The sequence below is a fragment of the Struthio camelus genome, chromosome 13, assembly GCF_040807025.1.
Source record: "Struthio camelus isolate bStrCam1 chromosome 13, bStrCam1.hap1, whole genome shotgun sequence".
Classification (NCBI taxonomy): Eukaryota; Metazoa; Chordata; class Aves; order Struthioniformes; family Struthionidae; genus Struthio; species Struthio camelus.
Window position 1 is genome coordinate 22108566 of NC_090954.1, and position 24090 is coordinate 22132655.

At 48.8% G+C, this 24090-nt stretch overlaps 1 protein-coding gene across 1 annotated transcript in view; it reads left to right on the forward strand.

Moving 5' to 3' along the window:
* Positions 1-23860, forward strand: part of LOC138069174 (protein diaphanous homolog 1-like) — a 48732-nt gene extending 24872 nt beyond the window's left edge. The window contains exons 5-12 of the mRNA XM_068960052.1: positions 2090-2329; positions 2486-2615; positions 3829-3953; positions 4767-4931; positions 5103-5238; positions 10503-10589; positions 16873-16919; positions 19935-23860. Of these exons, the coding sequence (XP_068816153.1) occupies positions 2090-2329; positions 2486-2615; positions 3829-3953; positions 4767-4931; positions 5103-5238; positions 10503-10589; positions 16873-16919; positions 19935-19973 (969 nt within the window). The 3' untranslated portion in view covers positions 19974-23860. The remainder of the gene's footprint in view (positions 1-2089; positions 2330-2485; positions 2616-3828; positions 3954-4766; positions 4932-5102; positions 5239-10502; positions 10590-16872; positions 16920-19934) is intronic.
* The last annotated feature ends 230 nt before the right edge of the window (positions 23861-24090 follow it).

A 24090-nucleotide genomic window follows, 5' to 3' on the forward strand; every position in this document is an offset into this window, starting at 1 on the left:
CAGAGATGAATTTAAATACTATGCTTAATTTGTCAAAAAAGTTGGCTAACATATTTAACCTGCTTGGATAGAAATAGTTCTCTTTGGGCTGCTTTGTCAGTACCAGCTTTATTACCTACGTTTCCGAATAGGCTGACTCTCCCTGCGGAGCAGGTAGCTTTTATCATCTCAGTTTATGATGTGTGGGGAATCTAGATGAGTAAATTTGGACCTGATGGATTTTTTAGATCCAAATGATATGAAAAGTCCTTATATCTGTGTTTTAGAAAATCTATTCTCCCTGTCCTTGTTTCTTGAGTCCAAACTTTCATGAAGTTAGCTGGTTAGCTGGGTTCCTCTTTTTTTTTTTTTTTTCCTAAGGCAAGAAAAAAATGAAGAATCAAGAGCTCTCTTTTTGTCTTCCCCAAACATCTTGAGAGGGTCTCAAATGTCATCATCCTGAGACACAGAACTTTAAGCTGTCCACATCTGAGAAACCTCATGCTTGAAATGTAAAAGGATCTGGTGTCTTTTTTAAAACTCCAACAGAATTAGTCCATTTCTTCAGCTCCATTTAATTCCAACAAATACATCTTTCGTCATGTAACCTCAGTAGGAAACTCGGAACAGAAATATTTTTTTTTCCCCTTTCTTCAGTGCAAGATTTCAAATTATCAGATGTAAAAACTTTCCTTTAAGAGAAGCTTTCACAATCCAATTTTACCTTGCTTGCTGTAAAGGATATAAGGCAGCAAAGGAAAAGGATGGGAAACAGGAAGGCCAGAGCCATGTGTCCGATGAATCCTGTAAAGAGGACAGGTTCTCCAGCAGTTAAGACTCTGACTTCAACTGAGAGTGCCGCTCATCAGAGCGGAAAATAAATCTGATCTTGTTACTAATGCTGGAACCTTTATGAACCCTGAGAAGTACAGGAAGGATGAAATACTTCAGCAATGTCGTGTTCCTATAATTTTTTTCACTTTATTGATGAAAATAGGATTCTTGTGGTTAAGATGCACTTAATGCTTAGAATGACTTTCTCCAAAAAGGATGGTGATTCTGCCATCATTCAGCCCTTGCTAATGCTCTTTCTGGAAGTCTCTTGTCTCTGTAGCCAGCTATCTGTAATCTGTCTAATGTCTGGAGTCTGAACACAATCCCCTTCCCCAAGCTCACGAATAACTTTTAAGCCCGTTCCTAACCATGATAACCTATGTTTGCTCTGCGATAGTTTCCTTTCCAGATAGCTTGCCCAAGGCAGGGTTTTGTGATCTGAGTGCAAAACTTCTCTGGGGGCAGAACCCCACTGTTTAGAAAATTATTTTCATTGCTGAAACAAATTGGGAAGCAGCACAAATAACAAGCAGTTGTTTGGTAACTATTCAGTCATGTGACAGTCGAGTTAAAAGCACAAGGCCTTACCTAACAAGCTGCAGCTGCTTCAGAGACGCGCCTGCGCTGCCAAAGGATCCTGTGGCACGGATGTGCTTGGTAACAGTCCTTTGAGACTAGATCAGTCAATGCTTATCTTGGGAAGCATCTCTTCATCTCTCTTTAAACAAATGCTTCTGCGTTATTCTCCTGCTGATTTTTGTGCTTGTAGCTATGTTGGACTTTGACTCAGGTCAGCGTGAAACAAGTGCTTGATATGTCTGAAGTCTGTGGGACTGTAGGCATCACTTTAATGTTTTCTGGATTTGATCTTTCAAGTGGGAATTGGCAATGGTGACATTGTGCAAAGAAAAAAAGTTGCTGACTGGCACTCCTAGTATGTATAAGCATCCTGTGCTACTAACCTGCCTCCTCTGTCACTTGGACTTAATTTTTTGCTTGGTAGAGCGGGTTGGAGTTATGATATAGTGTATTCGTTCAATCTTTTCAGTTAAAACTAGGTACCTAATGCGTGATTGGGCGTGACTCTCTAAAGGGTGATTGCTCTGGGGTATCTTTGGGGCTCTGGAGGTATGACACCTATTCCTAGAGAGTGGGTCCATCTAGAGCCACAGTTAGTGGTGAGTTATCATCTGTTCTCATCCCCTTCTTTCTCAGACCGTCTCAGTTCCTCCTCCCCTTATGTGTGAACACTTTTCCTTTCCCGTTCCCTTCTCAGATTAGCTCAGTTTCTCGTCTCCGACCCCGTCTTAATGCCATCCTCTTCAAGCTGCAGTTCAACGAGCAGGTAGAGAACATCAAACCTGAAATCGTCTCGGTGACAGCGGCCTGCGAGGAAGTGCGCAAGAGTGAGAGTTTCTCTGGCCTGCTGGAGTTTATTCTGCTGGTGGGCAACTTCATGAACGCAGGCTCTAGGAATGCTGGTGCCTTTGGCTTCAACATCAGCTTTCTCTGCAAGGTGAGTACTTTTCCATGGATAGCTCAGGGAACTGATTCATACCCTCTGTGTTTATTTCCTAACCACCTGCATATGGGGCTGGAAATAACTGCTTGGTAATCTTTAAATGCTTTCTGTACAGTCCTGCTCTTGTGACTACTTTTTTCTCATTACCAGCTCCGAGACACAAAGTCATCTGATCAGAAGTTAACGCTGTTGCACTTTGTGGCTGAACAGTGTGAACAGTCCTACCCTAAACTGCTGACGTTTCCTGATGAGCTCATCCACGTGGAAAAGGCCAGCCGAGGTACTGCAGTAGGGCGGGTGGCCTGTGGCTGGGTGTGCAGAGAGCCCTTGCAGTTTCTTTTTAGCAGAGTGGAAGATGAATGTTTGGTGTGACTAGGGCCAGGGGTTTGTATCTAGGCCACTGTGAACAAAGACAGTTCAGGTTTGTTTATATGCCTGTGGGTGCTAGATGGAGGGTGGCTGTAAAGTCTGAGGCTACTTCCCAAAGATGTCTTATTTCTGCTGTTATAGTAGAAGCCCTTTTCCTATTAAATAATTGCTGTGGCTGTGCTCAGCTGTGCCGAGTAGTAAGGGAAGCATCAATGAAATAAACAGATATGATGCCTGGAAGGAAGGATACCCATTGTTTTGTCTTGTGATAGAGTTAGTTATGCTGAGTCAGTATCCAGGGAGGAAGGAAATCAAGTCTCAGCAGCAGGATGCAGACTGCAGATGTATCCTTCTCTGAGAGAGGATGAAAGCTCTCTGCAGCATGCCTGACTGCTGCTGCCCCCTACCTCCACCCCCACCCCCTGAGGACTGTGTGCTTCAGCTTATCTGTCAGTGTTTCCCTGGTTCTGATCTACTGTTTCCCTTCAGCTCTTAAGCATCCTTCTACCATATAATGACATTGCTGGTATAACACTGTATCTTTTCTCTTATCCCAGCATTGCTGAGCCAACCCTGCTATGCTGCCATAGAGATAGGCAGGTAGCTTCACGGTGGTGTCTTTGCAGATACCTAGTCTTAGAGCTTTCTCAGTCTTTAAACAGCTTTAAGTCAAAAAGGAGTTCTCTTCTGTTATATTTTAGAGACTGGAGACTGTTAAAGCATGGAGAGCTTTCCCATCATGTCTCCCCTACCAAAAAACTGCAGAAAAAGAGTAGAAACTGTTGGTGCTGGATGGTATAACCTGGGGCTTGTACTTGTACCAGAGCTTTCTCCTTTCACTGTTCTGGAGCATAAAGGGCCGTATTTTCTCAAAGATCTACTGTTCACATCTGTGGAGCACTGAGGTGATGTTTTGCAGCAGTTAATCCTCAACGTACAAGTATGATTTGCTTGAGCCTAAATTGGGGTGAGCCGCACTTCTGGCAGATGTCAGACGTTTTCAGGGGTACATGTGCACTCCTCATAGCAGTTGCAGGATAGAAACCATGTTCCTGGTTCAAGCATATATTTTGTGAATGACCTTCTCTATTCTTGTATGTCTGGTTTTTGGGGTCTTTTTTCAGTGTCTGCTGAGAACTTGCAGAAAAATTTGGACATGATGAAGAAACAAATTTCGGATGTGGAACGTGATATTGAGAATTTTCCAGCTGCTACAGACGAGAAGGACAAATTTGTGGAAAAAATGACTATATCCTTTCACTTTTAGGAAGAAAGATGTTCCAAAATGGATGCGAGGTAGAAGGGATTCATAAGGCTCAGCAAAGTCTGGAGAGGCAGACAGCAGAAGGGCCTGTCATATGGAAAAAGGCCTTTCTGTCATACTGTTGCATAAGGAGTGTTAGTATATGGCTTTGGAGGAACTTGCATTTGCCACAGAGACTCTGTTTGCCATCAGCAGGGGATCTCTGTCATTCTGGATCTCCGTCATTCTGGATCTCTGTGGCAGTTCTGGGCCAAAGGGATTGGTGCTCTTGTTCAGTTGTGTTGTAAAAGTGAGGTGGCAGACGCGCTCCTGGAGTTCTTGAAGCAAATCAAGGTTGATGGGCAAGCTGGGAGTGTTGTGTTCTTGCATAGGGGCTCTGCTGTGAGTTTTGTGGATGTCAGGGTGCAGCTGCACCCTGATGCCAGCTACACTGTGGTGCAGTGGGGGTTATACCATGAAATCTGGCTTTTGTAAGGAGGCACTTGCATGACTGTGTTTTGGAATTGTAATCCAGATTATGAGGTGGAGTATAAGAACGATGCTGCTTTCTTGGGAGCTGCGTATTCCTACTCTTTGCCTTTGACACAGGAAGCTGAAGCCTCACCCAAACAATGAACAGATTAGACTGGATTCATCTCAGCGTCGTATTCTGGAGATGGTGGCAAGCTGTTACCACAATTTTTGGGTGGAGAAGAACCACAGATGAAGCTGGTTGTTGCAGTGTATCTGTGATCTGTTGCTCACTCTGATGCTTTCTACCTAGCAACTGGCTTATGTTCCTTGACTTCTGGATTTCACAGCTTTATTAAGGATGCCAAGGAGCAGTATGACAAACTGCGAATGATGCACTCAAACATGGAGAACCTCTTTAAGGAGTTGGGCCAGTACTTTCTGTTTGACCCCAAGAAAACGTCTGTTGAGGACTTCTTCATGGATCTGAACAACTTCAGAAATATGTTTCTGGTGAGCAAGATGTCCTTTCCTCCTCTTATCCTTGGCTCTGGTTCCTTCATTGCCCAGATCTACCACTCTTTTTACTCCTCCTCTTCCAAAGAGGAAAGGTAGCTGCCTTTGTGTTTTTCCCACCCCCCCTCCATCATGCAGCCCCTAAGCATCTGTTTCGCCTTTTTGCAGCAAGCAGTCAAGGAGAATCAGAAGCGACGTGAAACAGAAGAGAAGATGCGCCGAGCAAAGTTGGCGAAGGAGAAGGCTGAGAAGGAACGATTGGAGAAGCAGCAGAAGAGAGAACAGCTGATAGACATGAATGCAGGTATGAGATGCATTTGGGTTTTTGGGACAGCAGAGATTTTTGGACTCAATGCATAGCCCTGCTAACGATGTGTGCAGAGAACTACAATTGAAAAGAGATGTCGTGAATGTTGGACTTTAAGAGGTGGAGGTTTGGGGATATCCTCTCAGTAAGAAATTGAGTAATATTACTTAGGTGAAGTTTTGTGCTTGAGAACAGCAGCTTGGCGATTTGCACAGGGCTTCAAACATGGGTGTTAGGTGAGTCACAATAAACGCATCCACAGAAATGTGCAAAGCCTACTAGGATACAGAGAACCTGGCTGAACTTGAGAGCCTTTTTGAGGGAATTCTCATCTAAATAAAATACAGAAATTTGCATTACATACCAAAAGTAAGAGGACAAACTGGACAAGAATTCAGTGCTTTGGTCCTGTGCCCTGTCTCTCTTTTTTTTTTTTTTTTTTTTTTTTTTTGAGAAGCCTGATGCATATTATTAGTGCGAGCGCTCTTCTCCCCACTTTCCAAACAGATCTGCTATACACTGTTCTACTAATGCAGAAGCCTGGCATTAGACTCGTCTATTCCAACCACATATGTTTCAAATTTCTTTGCAAATTTATTTTTAAAAGGGAGGAGGGGAGAAGGGCATAAATAATCATATGAGCTCGCCCAGAGCTGTTGCATGAGCCTGGAAGTACTTAGCTCAGATGCAGCGCTGTGGGATAGCCCTACGAGTTAGCCTGAGTTATAGACTCGGATTCCCCTGTCCTCATCCCTTCAGTGTCCTAACTTCTGAGTGGGTCAGTCTGTGCCGCAGTAGATACTTCTATGCCACAGTTGTACAACTTCCTGGGAGTAGAGCAACCTGACATCTCTTCTGGCACTGCTGATGAATGGCAAGATAATGTTTTGATGTTAGGGTTGTCTGACCTATTCACTTTCTTTCTTAGCTCCCAAATACACTAGACAGTGACATGGGTATAAATATACCCTGTCATTTCGGACTGAACCAGCCATTTCTGTGACCTTTTGCAATATTAACTGATTCATGAAGATGTTCATGAGTTTAAGGTGGGCAGTCCCTTGACACGTAGCTGAGACAGGTGCAGTCCTGAAAGTCCAGCCTGGAGGAGCACGTGGGTGACAAGCAGCCCATCTTAGCTTCATCTGCAGTGTGGCTAGTCTGATTTCAAAGGCCTCTGTGAAGCTCTTTGTTTTAGTTCTTGGCCCAAAACATAACTTCCCTTGCTAAGTGTTCTGCTGTCCCCCCAGCACAGGCTTCCTCGCTTACAGTCTATTCCTTTCTACCAGATGCGTTCTTCCGTTACAACATATGGACTCAATTACTGTCCCTCTCCATTGATTTCCTGTGTCTTTGGAGTTCCTGAATGCGTCCCCTTCTCCTGAACTCACGCAGTGAAATGCCTCACAAGCTCACATTCCTCCCTGCCTCCCACTGCTTTGCCTCCTTTAACAAGGTGGTCCTGACCCAGAACATAAACAGATAAAGCTGCAGACCTGCATTGTCATCCTAGCTGAGCTCATGGACCTTAAACACTTGGCTTGCCACAGAAAAGCTTGCAAGCCCACTACATGCATGTTCAGTGACTAGCAGGGTTGTGTTCTGACTCCTCCTTTGGCAGAGGTCCCCACCCTGTCTCAGCATCGTTCTTTGATCACTGTGTTGTTTTCAGCCAACTGTTTCATTTGTAGTCTTAGGCTTTCTTTGCATTCCCTCTGAGCCTCTGCATTTTGAAAGAATGCATTGAGAAATGACAAACTGCTCTGGATTTCTCCTGGATGCTGTTTGGCTTCTTTCCTGGCCATCCGCTCTTGCAGACCTCCCCAGAGATGCTGTGTGCCCATGGTTTCTGCCTTTTAGAGCATTTGGGGAGGAGGGGAGAGGGAGCAGTGTGTTCTCCATTAGTTGTTCTCTCAACTCCTGCCTGCTGCTCTGGGGGAGGTTCAGGCGCTGCAGCATCTGAGAGCTTGAAATCTTAGGAAGTCTGAGCTCATTTAAGAGGTGGCAGGAGATGGAAACAGTTAAAACATGCAAACATACAAGTTAATGATTTCCATTCCCTCACTGGCATGTTACAGTTTTCAGAAGGGGGTCTGGCCAGCAGCCGTGCCAGCAACCACAATTGTAGCTCAAAAGGAATATTTTCATTCTGTATCTGCTTTCAGCCATGGCCCCTTTGGATTCCCCCGATTCCCACAGATGCCGGCGTTTCCAGGTCTCCTGCTGTGCCTAGTCCCTGTGACTGTTTTCTCTCTCATCCCTAGCAATGGAGTTTGGGGGGCAAAGAAGGCACTGTTCACTCACTGCTTGCTTTCTTCTCAGTCCCCTGGCAGAGGAGAGACTTTTTCTCCCAGGATCCAAGTGACTCAGCAGCATTCACAAATAGAACAAAAAGCTGTAGTTTCTGTGCCTCTGAATCTGAGAGCAGGGGAGCAACTTGCTCGTACAGGGTTTCACATGGAGATGATTCAATAAATATCTGTGGCTGAGCAATCCTGCAGTCAGCTTCATATGCAGAGACGCCCATGCATTCGTTGCGTATCCAAGTCCTCACATCTGAAAATGCTCAGCACCAGTAACAGGAATATGGAAATAGGTTATTCCTGTGACTGTTCGTAGACCTTCCCCTTGAGAGATGATGGTGCCTGTTCTCTACCAGACCGCTTCCCCCATGATTAGTAGCATCTCTCTAAAATCTTCTCATTGTTAGCTGCTTGTTTGCCCAGTAGTCAGAACCCTTTGTGTGATACAAGATCGAGCTCAGCACTGCTTTTCTTACCTACAGCCAGAATGGATCACTTGGGTTCTGGCATCAGGAGCATCACCTTAAGTGATTTGTGCAGCACCTCCCTAGCTTGCTACCCCCAGCTGGTGAGAAGTTTTAAAAGGTGGCAAATTGCAAGAACAGAGCCACCAGGAGTGCCTTGTTGCCCAAGCACAGGGTTTGGCACCGTGGACAGAACTGTGTTCATGCTGACAGAAGCCTTTTCCTGTTGCGGGGGCGTCACAGAAACATGGAGAGGAAAAGATGTAATTTTTAAATCAACTAAATTATCATAAAGAATGTTTAGATTTCTGTGGGCACTTAAAAGCTGAAGAGCAGTAAATGAAGCATGGAGATTAGGCAGGGACCCTGGACCGTCAGCTCCACAGCATCCTTCCTCTATCTTCCAGTCCTCCTGTTGTCTGGCTTGGGCTGAATTGAGTTTGAAGTCCCCTTTGGACTGCTGTCTGCCTCATCCTCAGAGACCCTGCACAGCAGCCTCACCTCTCCACTTAGGCCTCCACTGGCATAAGCAGATTGATAGGTATTGGAAACTAGAAGGCATCACCTGTAATAGATGCTGATGGCCCACTGCTGTCACTGTATGCTGCCCATCCAAACTTTACAGGAGTCTCTGGCATGAATTTGGACTGAGTTGCTCCAAGAGAGGTGTTTCTGCCAGCCTGAGGAGGTGGCAAAGTCGCAGTGATCAGTGTTGTGCCTATCTTACCTTCCCCTCCGTGGCCCTGGTGACTTGTGGAATATATGCTTGTACCCTGCTGCCCAGACGCTTGGAGGAGCATTGCAAACTCCCTTCCGTAGCTTACAGGCTGGGTCTGGTAGCTAAGTTTCATGCACCTAGGTTTTCCCCTTAGCATGCTAGCGCTGTCACTCCTCTTGTTTCCATCTCAGCCAGGGCCGGCCCTGTTTCTGGGGTGCTCGGTGCTGCCAGCCTGCTGCCCCAGCATGGGGAATGTAGGTCAGCACGGCGGGGTGGGTTTGCCGGCAGGTGGCACCCTGCACAGGCTGCAGAGGCAGGCACTGGCAGATGTTTAATGGGATTTTATAGCTCTGGGTTTCATTGGGAGCTGTTGTTATGGAAACTGAGATTTGCAGAGCGCTCTTGCATTCAGAATTAACTGCTTCGGCGCCGTGCCAATTGCCAAGGCAAGCAAAGGGAGGATGCGCAGGAATCTTTCCTCTGTTGTTACTCCCCGCTCTGACACAGGATAGCAAGAAAACCTAAGAGGCTCCTCTTAAAGGCATGCCACAAGGTATTTGCGCCTGGAGTAAGAGGCGTTAAAGAGCTAGCACTCTCCATCCTCTCTTTCCAGAGAGGCAGTAGGAGTGTCTTGCTAGGACTGGATTTTTAGTGGCCTTTTAAAAGCGAGGCTACGCCCGAAGAGATGCAGGGGGGCTCTGTCCTCTGCCTAGGCGCCCTGGCCTTCTTGTCTGCGAGCTTTGGAGGCTCCCACACAAGCAGTAGGGAGTAGAAGGGGAGGACCAGTACAGGTCTCCAGGGTTCCCAGCTGGGGTAAGGGTGCTGTACTGGTGCCTCCTTCCTAGCATGTATCATTCTACCTGAGATGATTTAAAAGTCTGCAGCTGAGATGTCTGCTCCGGGCCTGCCTGACTGGGCAGGAGAGAGCACCGGAGCCTCACTACTCCTGATGCCCTGTGGAGTCACTGCTGGTGCGGTGGCAGCACATGTGCTGCTCCTGGCACATGGGCTCCCAGCACAGTGACATCCTTGTTGCTGGGGAAGGAGCGCAGCTGAGGCCAAGCTAATCTCCTTAGTGGCCTGAGTACCATCAAGAGAGTGAAAGGGAGATTAGAGGGCAGTGGCTGGCATTAACAACCTGGGACTCCGATTGGAGAGGACCAAGGAGACAACTGAGCCAAGCAGAGAGGAAGAGGGCTCAGGGGGAGGTTAATGGAGGAGCCTGAGGGGCCTCAGTCAACAGCAAAATAACTCAACAGCTGGGATCTCTGATGGAATGAAAAGCTTCAGAGAACTTGCCAAAAATCCAGCTTGAGCTGTGCCATCCTCTCCTCCTTGGAGAGGAAGGTGTTGCCAGGCAGTCTGCATCCTAATCGGTTCCCTCACCTCATCTGTGCAGAGAAAAGGATGTCCTCTGGGGACAGGAAAGTCCAAGCTTTCCTTATCCCTGCTAGAACAGAGGGAGAGATTGACTGACTCCTTCCACCGTCCATGGTACCCATGGGGCATGAAAGCACCCCATCAAAGCGTATGTGGAGGGAGGAGAAAACCAACTGAGTTTTGCCCCATACTTGTCAGCACGGAGGAACAGGATGTGGAATACTTATTGTCCCTTTTCCTAATACAGGAGAGAAAGAGAGATACTATTTTCCTTAGGCAAAGGGGGTGTGAGGCTGTTGCTCAGTGAGTCGGAGCTCCATGAGGGAGCCCAGACACTGGAGCCTGCTCCTTTTTTCTGCCACATGGATTTCACCAAGTCTCCTGTTTTCTTTGCAGAAGGTGACGAGACAGGAGTGATGGACAGTCTGCTAGAGGCACTGCAGTCTGGAGCCGCATTCCGCAGGAAGAGGGGGCCGCGCCAGGGTAGGTATTGCTCACCATGGCAAGCTAACTCTGCTCTCTGAGGAAAGAAACTTGTTCCTGTGCAACAGGTTCCTGTGTTTCAAGGCCGGTGAGGGAAGCGGGGAAAAACCAACAGAATGTATCTTACTATTTGGAATTTGTTCCTACTTGGTGGTGATCAGCTGTCAAGTAAACCCATGGCATGGTTCAGATGTCCAGCTAGTACTGCTGCAGTTGCTCACCATTTACATGTTACATCCTTTTAATCCATTTTCAGACCACTTCTCTGCACTTCTCTTAGTGCTAGCTTGCACAGCACCTTTCACTGTGTACTCTCATGTGCCATCTGCTCTTCTCCTGCACAGTGATGTGGACCAGGACTCCAGAATTTCCTTTCCAGGCTGGACAGATAGAATTGTACCTTTTACATGTATGAGCATAGTCAAGACAGGGCTGTTGCGTTCCTGCCAGGAGTGCTTGCAAAGAGATAGAGAGTTGAGGCAGTGGTAAGACACATGGAAGTGCATCCAGTGGCAAGAAGCTACATGAAGAGACAAGAGAAGGGGCTTGTGTCACACTATGGGCAGAAGGAATAGAGATCAAGAGGGTCCTGAAAAGGAAGACAACTTGGAAGCAGGTTTGGAAATGATTGAGTTTAAGGAGAATGATGTGAAAGAGACGTCTACAGTTATCTCAGCGTTGAGTGTAGGCTGGTGAAAGCATTCCCTGTGGGTAGAATTCTGGGCCTGAGGTAGCCAGAACGGAAAAGACACTACAATTGTCTAACAGAAAAAAACCAGGACCCAAACAAACTGGGAGTGAGGACATGGGGCACTGGATTTGTGCCACAGAAGTAGCCACAAGCTGATGACCAGGTAGACAAGTGTGGGAGGGAGATCTTGGAGCCAAGGTTTTGGAAAATGAAAAGCAGAGCTCTATGGCAAGTAGAGATGTAAAAGAGACAAAGCTACAACTTTTCTCCTACAAATGTAGGAGGAGGGACAGGAAAAGCATTGAGAAATCTACAGTTCACTCTTAGCAGCCTGCAGTGACAGTGGGATGTTTCTGCAAGTAAAAGAGGAGCAAAGGGGCAAGGATTTAAATTAACAGGATGTTCTACAGCATGGCAGGGAGCAAGGGCAATTGAACCTTTCAGGGAGGGAAAGCTTGAGACTAGCGCAGATGGCTGCAGAATTGAGAGAGCTGCTGTAAAGGATCAGATAAGCGTTTGGGTTTCACAAATTTGACAAAGGTCCCAGGCAAAACAGATCGTAACAGAGCAACACATAGCACAAAGCGGGGAAGAAAACCATGCTTGGAGAGAAAAAGGAACAGATATCCCAGGATCCCAAGTGTAGTGAAGGAGGGGTGAGAGCAGAACTGATAGACTTTTTTCTATTTCTTCTTTTATCAGTTGTTAGGCAAGGGCAAACACCGAGAGAAGAGAAAACAGTAAGCAGTTGGCAGTCTTGTCTGCTTTGAGATAGAGGGAGGGGCAAAAATTAGAGATGAAGTGATTTTGAAAATAGTTGCTTAAAATCCAGACAGGCTAGACAAGGATGCTCAAGCTTAGTGAGCAAGACTCCTCGGACTCTGGGTAGCTGTTTCGGAACAGGGAATAGCAAAACTGGCAGCGATCAACTAGCTGAGGAGTTGGGTCAAGATGGAAAGTCCAGTGGTCTCAAAGCCCTCAAGAGAAAGCAAGGATGCTATGTCTTTGAAGAGCAAGCCAACACAGAGCCTTGCAGAGCAGTAGGGAGAGATGGATGATCATGGCTAGATAAAGGAGAGGGCTCTGCCCACACTAGCGGTAGATGATACAGATTAAATTTTGATAACTGATAGCGATACATATCCTAATACAACGTGTTACGTCTGGACAAGGGTTTGTAAGATTTCAGATGTCAATGTTTGCAGCAGGGCTCTCTGTCCTTACTAATTCTTTGATGCTAATGCAAGGCATGAGAGGAGGAGTGAAGGGGCAGGTCTTGGCCTCCCATCACAGAGAATTAACATAAAGTAACTCTGGATGTGTTGGGATCTCCGCTGCCTTCCGGCACAGCTCCCTCCCACAACCACTGACTCTGAACATGGTGCTCAGCTCCAGCGCTTGTTAGCAAGTGCCTGGGAAGGGGGAACTGCTGCCTCTATGTTTTAGCCACAGCAGGACCTAAGGATAGTACGTGATTAGCATGATCTTGTAGTCACGTCACACCCTAGTCATCTTGGTGTGTGCATGGCAGAAGTTAATTGGTAGTATTACAAATGCAAGGCACCTGTGGTGCCCCACTAGTGATGGGACTGTGGCTGAGACTGGATGTGAGGGCAACACGAAACCTGTATTACCGGAGTGCACAGCATCACGTATGTTCCCATACCCCTCCTCAGCTGTTTCTTGATGGTGTGTCCTGTGGCCTTCCCTTCCCATGACTTGGTTCCCTTGTCCCTTCCCCCTACCCCAAGTAAGCACTGTGTTCTCCAAACGCAGGCTACAGGCAGGAAACTCCCAGCATGTAATTAAAAGCCTGTGATGACATTAGCCATCTTTGCAGCAGTTTCAGATCCAGCTTTCCTCTGAGGGGGAGGATTTCCCTTTCCACACCTCTGAAAACAAGGGGCCATTACTCACTGCCTACAGGATGTCAGGTACTGCACTGTCAGAGAAGCTGGTGATGAGGCATCACCTGTGGTTCAGGCAATTGTTTTGTTCCTGGGCGAAACTGAGGAGAGAAAGGAAACCTTGGGTCACTGTGAAAAAATGGGGCTTTGGAGTGACCTGCTACTATAACAGGAGTCTTCAGTCTCACCGTCAGTGTTGGCACCTCCTCTATGCTGTTCACCTGGCTGCAAGGGGCAGGAGAGCTCCCTTTACACCATGTCACGTGGGTAGAAAGTGGGGTGGGTTTCAGACACACGAGCCTGAAGTCTGCATATTACCAAGGGATTTCCTCTAGCTGCTCTCTGGATTTTCCTCTCTTCTGCTGCCTTTTCAAAAGGTGATTTCTGCACAATCCTTCAGGTTGCAGCATCTGTGTGGTCCCAGTTTTGGCATTGCCATGAGGTGCCCTGAGAGCATGTGTTTATGGAGGATCTTGCTGGAGAAGGTGCTTCTCCCCTGAATTAGGAGTTCTACAGACGCTGCGTTTCTGATTCTTAATCCCTGTCAATCTCCAGTGTGAAGCTTTGCGATCCTCAGGAGCGCCACTTTGGCCTTCCTGGTGGGACATCATGCATCCCCACTGCTGTGTTGCCAGTTGTCAGGGCACTTCTCTGTCTCCCGTCACTCCTCAGCCTGCCTTGTCACAGCCACTGAGGAGCACAGAAGCTCTATGTGTAAATCTTGTCAGCTCTGATCTTTGACTCCTGTTCTTTCGTAGGCAGCTGTGCCTATTCAGTCACTAGCAGTTTTATCGCTAGACTGTAAAGGAATGGGAAAAGCCGCCAGGCCTCTGGGGACTCTGCTTAATAGCTTAAAGGACTCATTGTGGGGGAGGGAGGTCAGCAAAAGGGGATTGTTCCAGCTAGCTCATTAAGGAAGGAGTGCAGAGCACGAGAGTCACAGGATGTGCACACAGTAGCTCAGTGTCCTCCTTCAGTCTGGCTGTGCAATTGTCCTATAATCATGGTTTCAGCCAGATGATTCAGAATTGGCTTCTGGTTTAAGTGACTCAGTTGGTCGTCTCTTTCTGTAGCCTCGACGTCACACACATGCCATCTGCTCTCTGTAACAAAGCAGAGTGAATACAGAAAATCAATCATGAATCCACCCCTAGCTCACTGCTGGCCCACGCGTCCAGAGCTGTGGTCCAATGTGAATGGGAGCAATGGCATATATATATATGTCTCAGCTGGGTGCAAGGGGGCTTCCCTTTCCTCAAACAAGATAAAACTACAACGTACAGAGCAGGCAAGTTACCTCCCTATCCCCATTGCTCAGTTTGTTGCCTGGTTTGTGGTAGAGAATAAGACTCATTCTTAGCGCAAGTGTTGCACCACTGGCAGAGGCTGCAACCTGTTCTACTCCCTTGGCTCGTTCTGGGGTTAGCAATCACACCGTGGCAAAATCTGTATCTCCTCTAGCAGGAGGCAGCAATTTCCAAGTCTTCCCTGATGTTTTGTCAGTTCTCTGCAGAGCCACTGCACACTTGAACTGGATTTACTGGAAATGACCAAAGAATGCATCTTCAGCCAGGGGTTTGCTGGTCCCATGATCCATCAGCCCTGCCCTAAGTATTTGTTGCTCAAAACAATATTAATTTAGTATCTCTGGTGTGTTGCCCTACTCCTGATGAAGATGACTTGGGAGTCCTGTCCTTAAAGCCCACCTGGATTTCCAAAGGGCATTCAACTTAATTTCTTTAGGAGACTTTGGTGAGACACTTAGGTCCTCCCTCTTGTCCCATGGGAACTTTACGTGATGTTAGCCAGTTACATAGCAGGCTAGGAGACAGGAAACAGAATAAAGTAGTAAACAGTCAATTTTCATCTGTGAGAAGGTCACTAGTGGAATCATATGGGAATTTGTGCTATTGAAGATATTCATAAATGGTCTGGAAGAGAGTGGATAGTAGTAATAGGAGTAATAACAGTAATATTAAAAGTCTGTGACACTGTCAGCTGAGTGCTCTGTAGTAGTCAAAACCCAAAAGCCCAGTCTGAGATCTAAGAATCCCTTGGGGGAGGGCGGGGAAAGGAGGGAAACAGCAATCATGGCATGGTATAACAATGTTCTTTTGCTTTCAGTTCATTTTATAACTGCATTTTGGATATTGCGAGCACTTCCGTTACCCCTGCCTCGGGAAGAACACAGTGATTTAGAAAAGGTGTAGAGAAAGGCAGGAAGGATGATTGGGTAAACCTGGAACTCCTCAATCTGGAAAAGGGGGCAGGGGGAGGGCGTTCAAGGCATGAAGAGGTATATGAAATTACAACCTGGAATTGTTTCTGTCTCTTCTGCAAGAACTTGGAGGCATAAATGAAGCTAGGAGGAGCAGGCATAAATGGAAAGATACAATTTCACACAACACATTGCAGCATGCTGCGGATGCTTAAAATTTACACAGGTTAAAAAAGCAATTGAGTGTATTTATGGAAGAAAAAGGTGGGAGGACATGAGAGAATTCACTGGTAGAGAAAGAGGAGAGAATATCAGTGGGAGATGTGAGGGAATATTTATGAGACCTGCAAGGAGGAGCGGATATGAAAGGCTTGGTCTGCAGGAGAACTTGCTGGTTTTGTGTCGTGTGTTGGGGGAAGGGATTTGGTCTGGGAGAGAGCCAGGCTGCAGGAAGAGAGTGGTTGCCTGGAGGAGTGAGAGCCTACTGGTTTGTGTTGGAGGAGGAATAGGGCTCAGCCTGCAGAGGAGGAGGTGGCCTTGGGCAAATGAGGGGTCGGGGGGGATGTGCGAGCAAGATTGAGCTGTATACGAGTGTTTGCAGTGAGAGGGGCCTGCTGGGTCAGAGAAAGGCTGTCAGGGAGAGGAGGATTTGCCAAAGCAGAGGGAGGAAGGTGACATCAAGTGTATTGAGCACGGGCTCCTGCTTTCTTTCAGATCTCTCTAGCTACAATGTGATCCAGCTGGCAGCTGGTGGGACAACTCGCCCCCACCATCCTTTCTGCTGTAGCCCCAAAGGGATCAGTGCACAAAGCCCGATGGCTATGAATGCTTCCCGTGTTGCCTGCACAAACCAAACGCTTAGTCCCCAGTTGCCACTGCATCAAGGTGGGAGAGCAGATCTCAGACTGCCCAGGCCACACCTGCACACAGCCCGAGCAGCAGCTACCTCCCACTGAGATGCTTGAGAGTGGCTGCCCCTTCAGCAGCACCTGCAAGGGCTGTGTGAAACCTGTCGCCGGGAGTCAGCCCTGAAAAACTCTCACCCTGCAGAGAAGATGTCTTGAGCAACCTGGAAAGGGAAGGGAGACAGTAAAGTGTCTGGGTTTTGGAGGCTGCCGGTCCCTTTTTGATCTGTGTAGTCAAGCTTGCTGCTTGCAAAACAACTGCTGCTGCTGTATCAGTCTCTTGGGCACAGCCCACCTTTCTCTTGGTTTTTTTAGTCTGAATGAGAGGGGGACCCATAAGTGATCTCTCACTACCTGCTGCACAGCCATTGAAAGGCTGGAGGTACAGAGAGAGCTTGGCCGGGCAGGACATGGACCTAGCAGCTCTGCTCTCAGGGCTGGGAGCCCTACATATGGCGGGAGGGCACCAGTACTGTTCTGGTCCCCTTGCCCTGGTTTGGAGGTATGTGCTAGCAGGCTCCAAAAGCAATCTGACTGGTGACTCTCTTATTTCCTCTGCTAGACTCTCTCCTGTCCCTCTGTGAGGCGGAGGAGGATGCGCCTGAGCGGGTAACACATGGGCATGTTGTTCTACCCTCCCCGACTCGTGTGTCTGTAACCCCTTGTGTGCTGCAGGCAGGGAGGGTTAGAAGAGGAGACTGAGACAGGCTTGCCGCCTGAGGCCGCAAGCCCAGCGATATCCGCAGGGTGGATTTAAAAAAAGGAGCTGTTTTCAATGGTGGCTTTGGAAGCGTTTGCACATCTCTTCTTGGCTCTTCCTTTTACTTTTCTGTGAAAACTTCCATGCTTTTCCCGATCTAACGCATGACCCAGCCTGGCTGCCTGCTCGGGAGCCAAAAGCTGGCTCATGCTGTTGGGCTGTGGGGCTCCAGGCTCTCAGGATCTGGCCGGAGCAGGCTGTTTCTTGCTGTCTCTCTCCTCATTGCCCTCCCTTCCTGCTGGTGTGTGCTGTGTTTCTGACTCAGTGCTGCAGTGATCCGTCAGGCAGGGAGTGGAGCCAGCTGACACTGTCCTACCCTCACTGCTTCAGTTGCTCATTCTCCACCCCCAAGGGTAGGTAATCTCCATGCTGGGGCACAGTCTTGATCCTCAGGGATGTCAGGTGGGGGCAGGAGGCTGTGTCTGTGTGTGCCCTTACAGTCGGTTGCAGGCTCAGTGGAGGACTGCGGTGGGGGTGAGCCCTTCAGATGTGAGAGACAAGCAGTGGACTGAAGGACTTGACTGAAGTTGCAGATTAGCAGCAGGCTGTGGGTATGGGCAGGGCATGCAAAAAGAAACTTTCTAGACCTAATTAGCTCTTGGGCAAGGATTTAACTGGAAATGGAGCGTATACTGAATTTTTGTCTGGATTCAGGTAAAAAGATGGGAGGCAGTTTGGGCTGCAAGCAGAGATTAGAGAGCAGTGAGTCACGAAGCAGAGTGGCTTCAGATGGGAGGGAGAGAGTGGTAAGGGTAGACTGTAGCAAGGATAAACTGACCACAAACGTGGGGGAGCGTGGATGAAGAAGTAGTGCTAGCACTGTGCTAGAGAGAAGCTCAGAGGTACTGCCAGAGGCAGGCTGGAAGGTCCTTAATGGTCCTTAGGATTCAGCTGCTGTCTGTGGCCATGCAGCAGTGAAAATCCTGTGTGTGAGAGAGGAGAGATCTAAGAAATGTCTGAAAATAATTCTTGAGCGCTAGGGGATGGAATCAGGGTGGGAAGAGGTGTGCATGGCAAGGAGAAGTTGGGTGTGGGGGGTGGTCAGGAGTGCTCCAGGGCATGGAGAAAAGAGGGATTTTAAGGGTCATCTGAAAGAGGAGATGGGTTAATGGTAGTTATTTGAGCAATCTCTGAAAAGCCTTTAAATCCTGTACAGGAGCCTCCCAGTTCCTGCTGTGTTTGCCTATTGCATTGTCTCCTCTGCATGGTTTTGCATGCCTGCCCTTTGTGTTCAGAAGCCTGCTCCCAAGGGCTGCATGACAAATTGCACATGAGAAAGGGCTAAAAGGTTTTTCAGTCCTGAAGGAGTTAATTTCTCTTGTCTGCAATCTCTGGTCAGTAATTCAGCTGCTGCTTTGTATTCCTGAGAGCATCCCCTCCCTTCTTCCTTCTCCTCTCCAACAGGAAGATATTTCTTTCTTCCTGGTTGTTCAAGCTGAGGAGTTCATGCATGAACCACGATTGGAGCTTGTGCACATTGCGCTTGTGCGTGGCCTGCCTGCGTGTGCCACAGCGTGGATGTGCCAAGGCCTGCCTGAACATACCCCATGGTAGCTGGTTGGAGTGAGCAGAAAGCGTCTGTGCATGTTTCACACGCTGCCCACATGGCTGTGCAGTCAGGTGCTGTGCATGGGTGTACGTGTTGGCAGTGTGTGGCAGCTCACCAAGCTTGTGTGGTGTGGCTAGTGTCTTTGCCTTGTCGAAAGTAACGCGGCCCGTTTCTGCCGAGTGCCCCAAAGCCCACAGATGCTCTCAGTGGGGCACAACTGCTGTTCTAATTCTGGGCTGTTGACTTGGCTCAGCCTCAAATGTATAGCGTCGTGCCTTAAGCTGTAAAGACATCTTAAGGGTTATGTGCTGTCTGGCCCTTGTTACTGGGACACCAAAGCTCAGCTGCATCTGGAAGGCAATGCTGGTCTTATGGTCTTATCCATTTAAGAACAAGCACAGAACGTGAAGGACGTGGGAGGATTCGGTGGGCTATAATCCTCTCCTGGAACAACCTAGTAAGAACCTGAGAGACAGTATTCTCCGTTAGACCGTTGCTTTCCTCTCCCATGGGTGGCACGTGGACCTCCTAAGGAGTTGGCACCGCTGCCCTGGATGTGAGGCGTGAAGTCCTGCTTGTGTCGTGATGCAGGTAGTCAAGGAGCTCTGACTCTTGTCTGTAGTCATAGCGAATACAGAAGCTTGAACCCCAAGCTGCAACGCCACACTTGAGATTAGGAGCCCCCTTTCCTGCCATCAGGCTGCTGGTTTTAAGGAGTTTGTGTCCCAGGAGCAAGGGGACCACAAGGACACATGCATGACAAGTACTTGGGTCCTCCACCATGCTTACCCGATGCTGTGGATGCCGAGCAGATCTCTCCCATCTGGTATTCCTGAGTCCCTCTGCCTGCCTTGCCAGTCTGTTCTTGATGCTCTCTTCAGCACTGTTGCCGTGCTGCTTAGGGCTGCCAGATGTTTTTTCTGCACTATAGTCTGCCTACAAACATTATACTCCACATCTTCCTCCAGGAGACTTTTCCACACACCATAACTCTTAAGTGAGGAGATGTTTCCAGCAATTCTTCTTGCCTATCCTAATCCCACCATATAGGGATGGACCAGAGAGGTCTTTGCTGCCCCAAACTGAACTTCCACAGGCCTACCTCATGGTGTTTATGCCCTTTGAAAAACATGCGTTTTGCCTCTCTGACCCTCGTGGTGGCTTCGTGATCCCCAGTGTCTTGAGGAGTGTTGGCCAAGTGGTTCTGGGCTTTCCTCCAATCTAGCTGGCCACTGCCCTGGAGGAAGATGATCTGTGTGAAAGCTAACCTGGAGTTGCTTCTCTCCCCCGTTTCTAACAATTTCTTCTTTTGCAGCAAAAAGAAAAACTGGCTGTGCTGTCACCTCTCTGCTAGCTTCAGAGCTGATGAAGGATGATGCCTTGAGTTCAGTACCGAGTAAGATGCTCAAGAACAGTGAAAAAACAACAGATGGAGAGGTCCATGAGGAAACTGTGGAGATGAACAGCCGCTCAAGCTAGACTTTGGGCCCTGGACTAGGGCTGAAGCCTGCAGGACTGAGAGTTTTACAGAGGAAGCAAAATACACTGGGTCATTCTGGGATCTGTGCATGGTCCTGAGGGGTCATTTAATTTCGTTCTTGCTCCTGGGGCTGCTTGTGCCAGCTTTGAGCCTTTTGTTGTTGTTCTAGATCTCCTCTCCAGTCTTCGGTCTGCCTCTGTAGAGAATTAAAGGGCAAAATGCTTTAGCCGAACAGAAGCCATGCTCAGAGCAAAGGGGAGGGACTTCATCTGCAGCCCTCCTTTTCTCAACAGGAGTGTGATAAAGTGGACTGGGCAGAAAGAGGTATGGACAGAGAGGGTAGAGCCACAGCCCCATCTACACATATCTCAATGTTGGGGTGCCAAAGCAGGGACATTATAAGCTGCCTTAACCCTGACTCTTTTAGTCTCTGTTACTTTGGGACGTGCTGATGAGCCAGACCAGCCAAAGCTCTGTTGCTCCAGGTGACTCTTCTCCAGCAGTACTGGAGGCTCCTAGCTTGTTTTTTCATCGCCTCTCTGCAGGAGGGAACCCTGTAGGTCAATTTAGCTGGACTTGTACTTCTCCAAATGCTGTTGTGTTATTGTACCAGCACCTTCTGTGCCCTCATCCTGCTATCCGCTGGGAAAGGAAGCAATTCCTGAGCTGCCGGAGGTGGGAAGCTGCGCCTTTGTTTCCCTCAGGACCTGTTGCTTTCCTGCTTTCTCTCTTCTTGCTCTATTTATTACTAGCGTCCTTTAGCTGAGCCCTCCCTGCCGCTGGAAATAGCACAGTGATGGCCCAAAGGGAAGGGAAAGGATCCTTTGCTGCTGATGACTGGGGCGGGCAGGGAGGAAGCTGCTTCTACTCCAGTAGCTGCCTCTGCATGTTTTGAAGCCAAGAGGACTAAAGGTGAGATGCGCTAGTCTGCATTAGTCTGTGTCCTGAGGTGAGGCCAGGAACTCTTTCCGCTCAGTGGCACATGCCTAAGCACTGGCCGCAGCCCCCCAGCGACATCTGCTCGAGACAAGCCAGGGGCTGCAGTTCTTAGCAGCGTACAATCTTCACAGAATGCCGTGTCCGGAAAACACGACCAGTCGTCTTTTGTGGCAAACCCCTCGTGTGGCTGTAGCCCAGGGTCTGGGACATACCCCCTGGGGCCCAGACCTGTTGAGGCTGCTTGCTTCAGCTCTTGTGTTGTGCCATGCCAGACTCCCGCTCACCCTGCCCCGGTGATGAGGGCGGGAGCCTCGTTCTACAAAATCACTTTGCAAATGTCTATTTTTGTATCAGATTTTGTTTTAAAAGAGAATTTGAATGTAAGATGAAAATATCAGAAACATTTGCATGTTCCTTGGAGTCTCCTCCCTGAGCTCCGTGCCCTGTGCCAGCCGGACAAGCACTGCATTGTCCTGACCCTCCCTGGGTGCGGAGGGGACCTGCCTACCTGCTTGAAGCCCCCAGCCCTAAGATCAGAGGAGTTGCCTTGTTCGTTCCAGCTGAGCCTCTCCATCCTGGGCCTTCAGTAAGCTGGCTCAGACGCTGCCTCTACTTACCTCTCCCCTCGCGGGACTGTTATCATTTGGTGTGTGCTGCTGAGCAACTCTGTGAGCAGCTAAGGCTGCTTGGGTTTGGAAAGCAAGATGCAGAACGGTGCTGGACACCAGAGGTATTTAGGCGCACAGCCCCCTCAGCAGGACCCCAGGTCTGTACTGCAGGGTGCTGGCTGTTGGTGCAATACTTTGTGGTGGGAATGGCTCTGCCCCAACTTGTGGCATCAGACATTGAATTTTGTTGTTGCTCTCACTTAATGTATTTGTAACGTTGAAGTGATGGAGTGGTCTGTAACAGCCCAGTGTAGCCTGGGCCGGGCACACAGCTTGGCTGCTATTGCGTCCATGAACTTCTGTATCAAGAAGCATACGGATGGGGGCTTGGCACGTGCATACAGCATTGGGGCCACAAGCTGTATGTGTGTGCAGCAGCATGGTGACACAGCCTGCCTGCGGTGAAGCCAGGAGAGAAACTGTCAGCCCCTTGGGCAAGTGGAGACAGTCCATACCCTCGCGTAAGGCTGCCCTCTGCTCATGTTGTTTCCTCCCAGTATGGGGTCACAGAGATGCTTCTGCATTTGAAAATTAGCAAATTAGACAGGCCTCTTGCTGTGCTGCACTTGGTGATCCCTGCCTGCAGGCACTGCCCGGCTCTTCTTAGGAGGAAACGGGCTGATCCCATCTGAGGCAGGAGTTGGGTACAAGGAGGCAGGAGAAGGAAATAGGGTAGATGAGAATGCTTTCAAAGAGAAAACAAGTTGGCACCCTCAGATTTGGGAGAGCACACAGGAGGGGGTTACCCAGCCAAGGCAGTGTGTTGGGGTCTCGGGGACTCTTCTGATAGGTGGTGTCACCCAGGACAGGGCAGGTCCTTTCCTGCAAGAGCGCGTGCCCTGCAGAGGTGCTGGTGGGAGAGCTGGCCTCCCAGTCCCTCCCACCCTGCCAAAGGTGTCACGCTGAGGCTTTGCAGCTTTTATTTTTAATCTACTTCTGTTATGTTCAATGGTAAGAAAATTCACTTTTCGTAGAGTTTTGGGTGTTCCTGGGACTTGTGATCACATCTGATTATTGGCTGGAAATGTTAATAAAAAAAATTGGAACTGCGCAGGGTTCTCAGCCTCCCGTTTCCTTTGAACATCATCACAGTCTGGCTGGGAGAGGGGGTGGCGGGCTCAGGAGGCAGATACCACATCCCCTCCCTTTCAGCCTGAGTGTGAGGAAAGAAATGGAGGGGCCAGTGGAGGAGAGGGGCCAGGCTGTCCCTGCAGCTGCACGTGTCCGCTCCCTTTGCTGGCACGTGGCATGGCTGCTGCTCTGCTCGCGGCGGCATGTGCACTCAGCAGGGCTCTTTGTGCAGGGCATGATTTCCAATAGCTATTTCAATGCACTTCGTGTCTATTATCTGTCCCATCCCAGGTGCTAGGCTCTTGCATGAAACCCAGTGGTGCATGAACTGGAGAGAATAAGAAAAATAGCTAGTGAGGCACTTGCACTGCAGAGTAGGCCCTTGGGAAGAGGTAGATACTTGTCTGTGCGGAAGAGATTTGTTTTTGAAAGAGAAAAACCTTGATTGTAGAGGGGAGAGGGATTGCTCCTGTTCAGGCCTGAGTGACTGGTAAGGCAGGATGGTGCTGACTGTGTTGGTAGCAGTGGAGGGACACCCCCATTTAAAGCTGGGTGAATCAGGAGGCTGCTAGAAACAAGGCTTCACCACCTTCTCCTGGCATCTGCTGGCTGCTGCTTACCCAGGAAGGAGGAGAGAGTCAAAAATGGCAAGTAGGACAGTTTGTACATTGGCCCCTTTTGCCTTCTAGGAGCCTGGGGTGTAGCAGGGCTCCTCGTGGGGCTGGGAGCCGAGTGTCACCCTCGCAGCAAGGCAGTGCAGCAGGCTCTGCCGGGTTAGTGACTTTGTATTAGCAGGGAAGAGTTGCCTTTGCATGGCCAAATGCCAGCGACTGGATCCAGTGCCCCCAGAAAGCTGCAAAATGAGAGACAAACGGGGATATGTGAGCTGCACCTGGGCCAGTCTGGAGCCTTGCCCGAGGGCTTTTATTTTCTGGTGAGCTTGTAAGGATTTCCTTAATAAAGCCCCCTTTTTATGGCTTTGCAGCTGTGGGCAAGCACTGCTCTGGTAGCACCATGATATCATGACAGTTTCTTTATATGTACAAAATATGGAGAAATAAACATTATTTTGGGTACAAAAAATGGCTGCGGTCTTGACCTTTCTCTGCGTCTGTATCATATCTTTGTTGTTTCTTGGTGCAGAGACAAACCTGGATTGGAGACCTGTGGTGCTGAGCCACAGGGACCTTGTCTGGGCTTGGGCCCCTCCATGCTGGTAGGCTGCTGGCCATCTGGAGAAGTGGTGTGGCAGCTTGCAGGGGGCTGGGTGCTGTTGCCATGTCCCAGGTGGAGGCTGCAAACGTTGTTCCTTG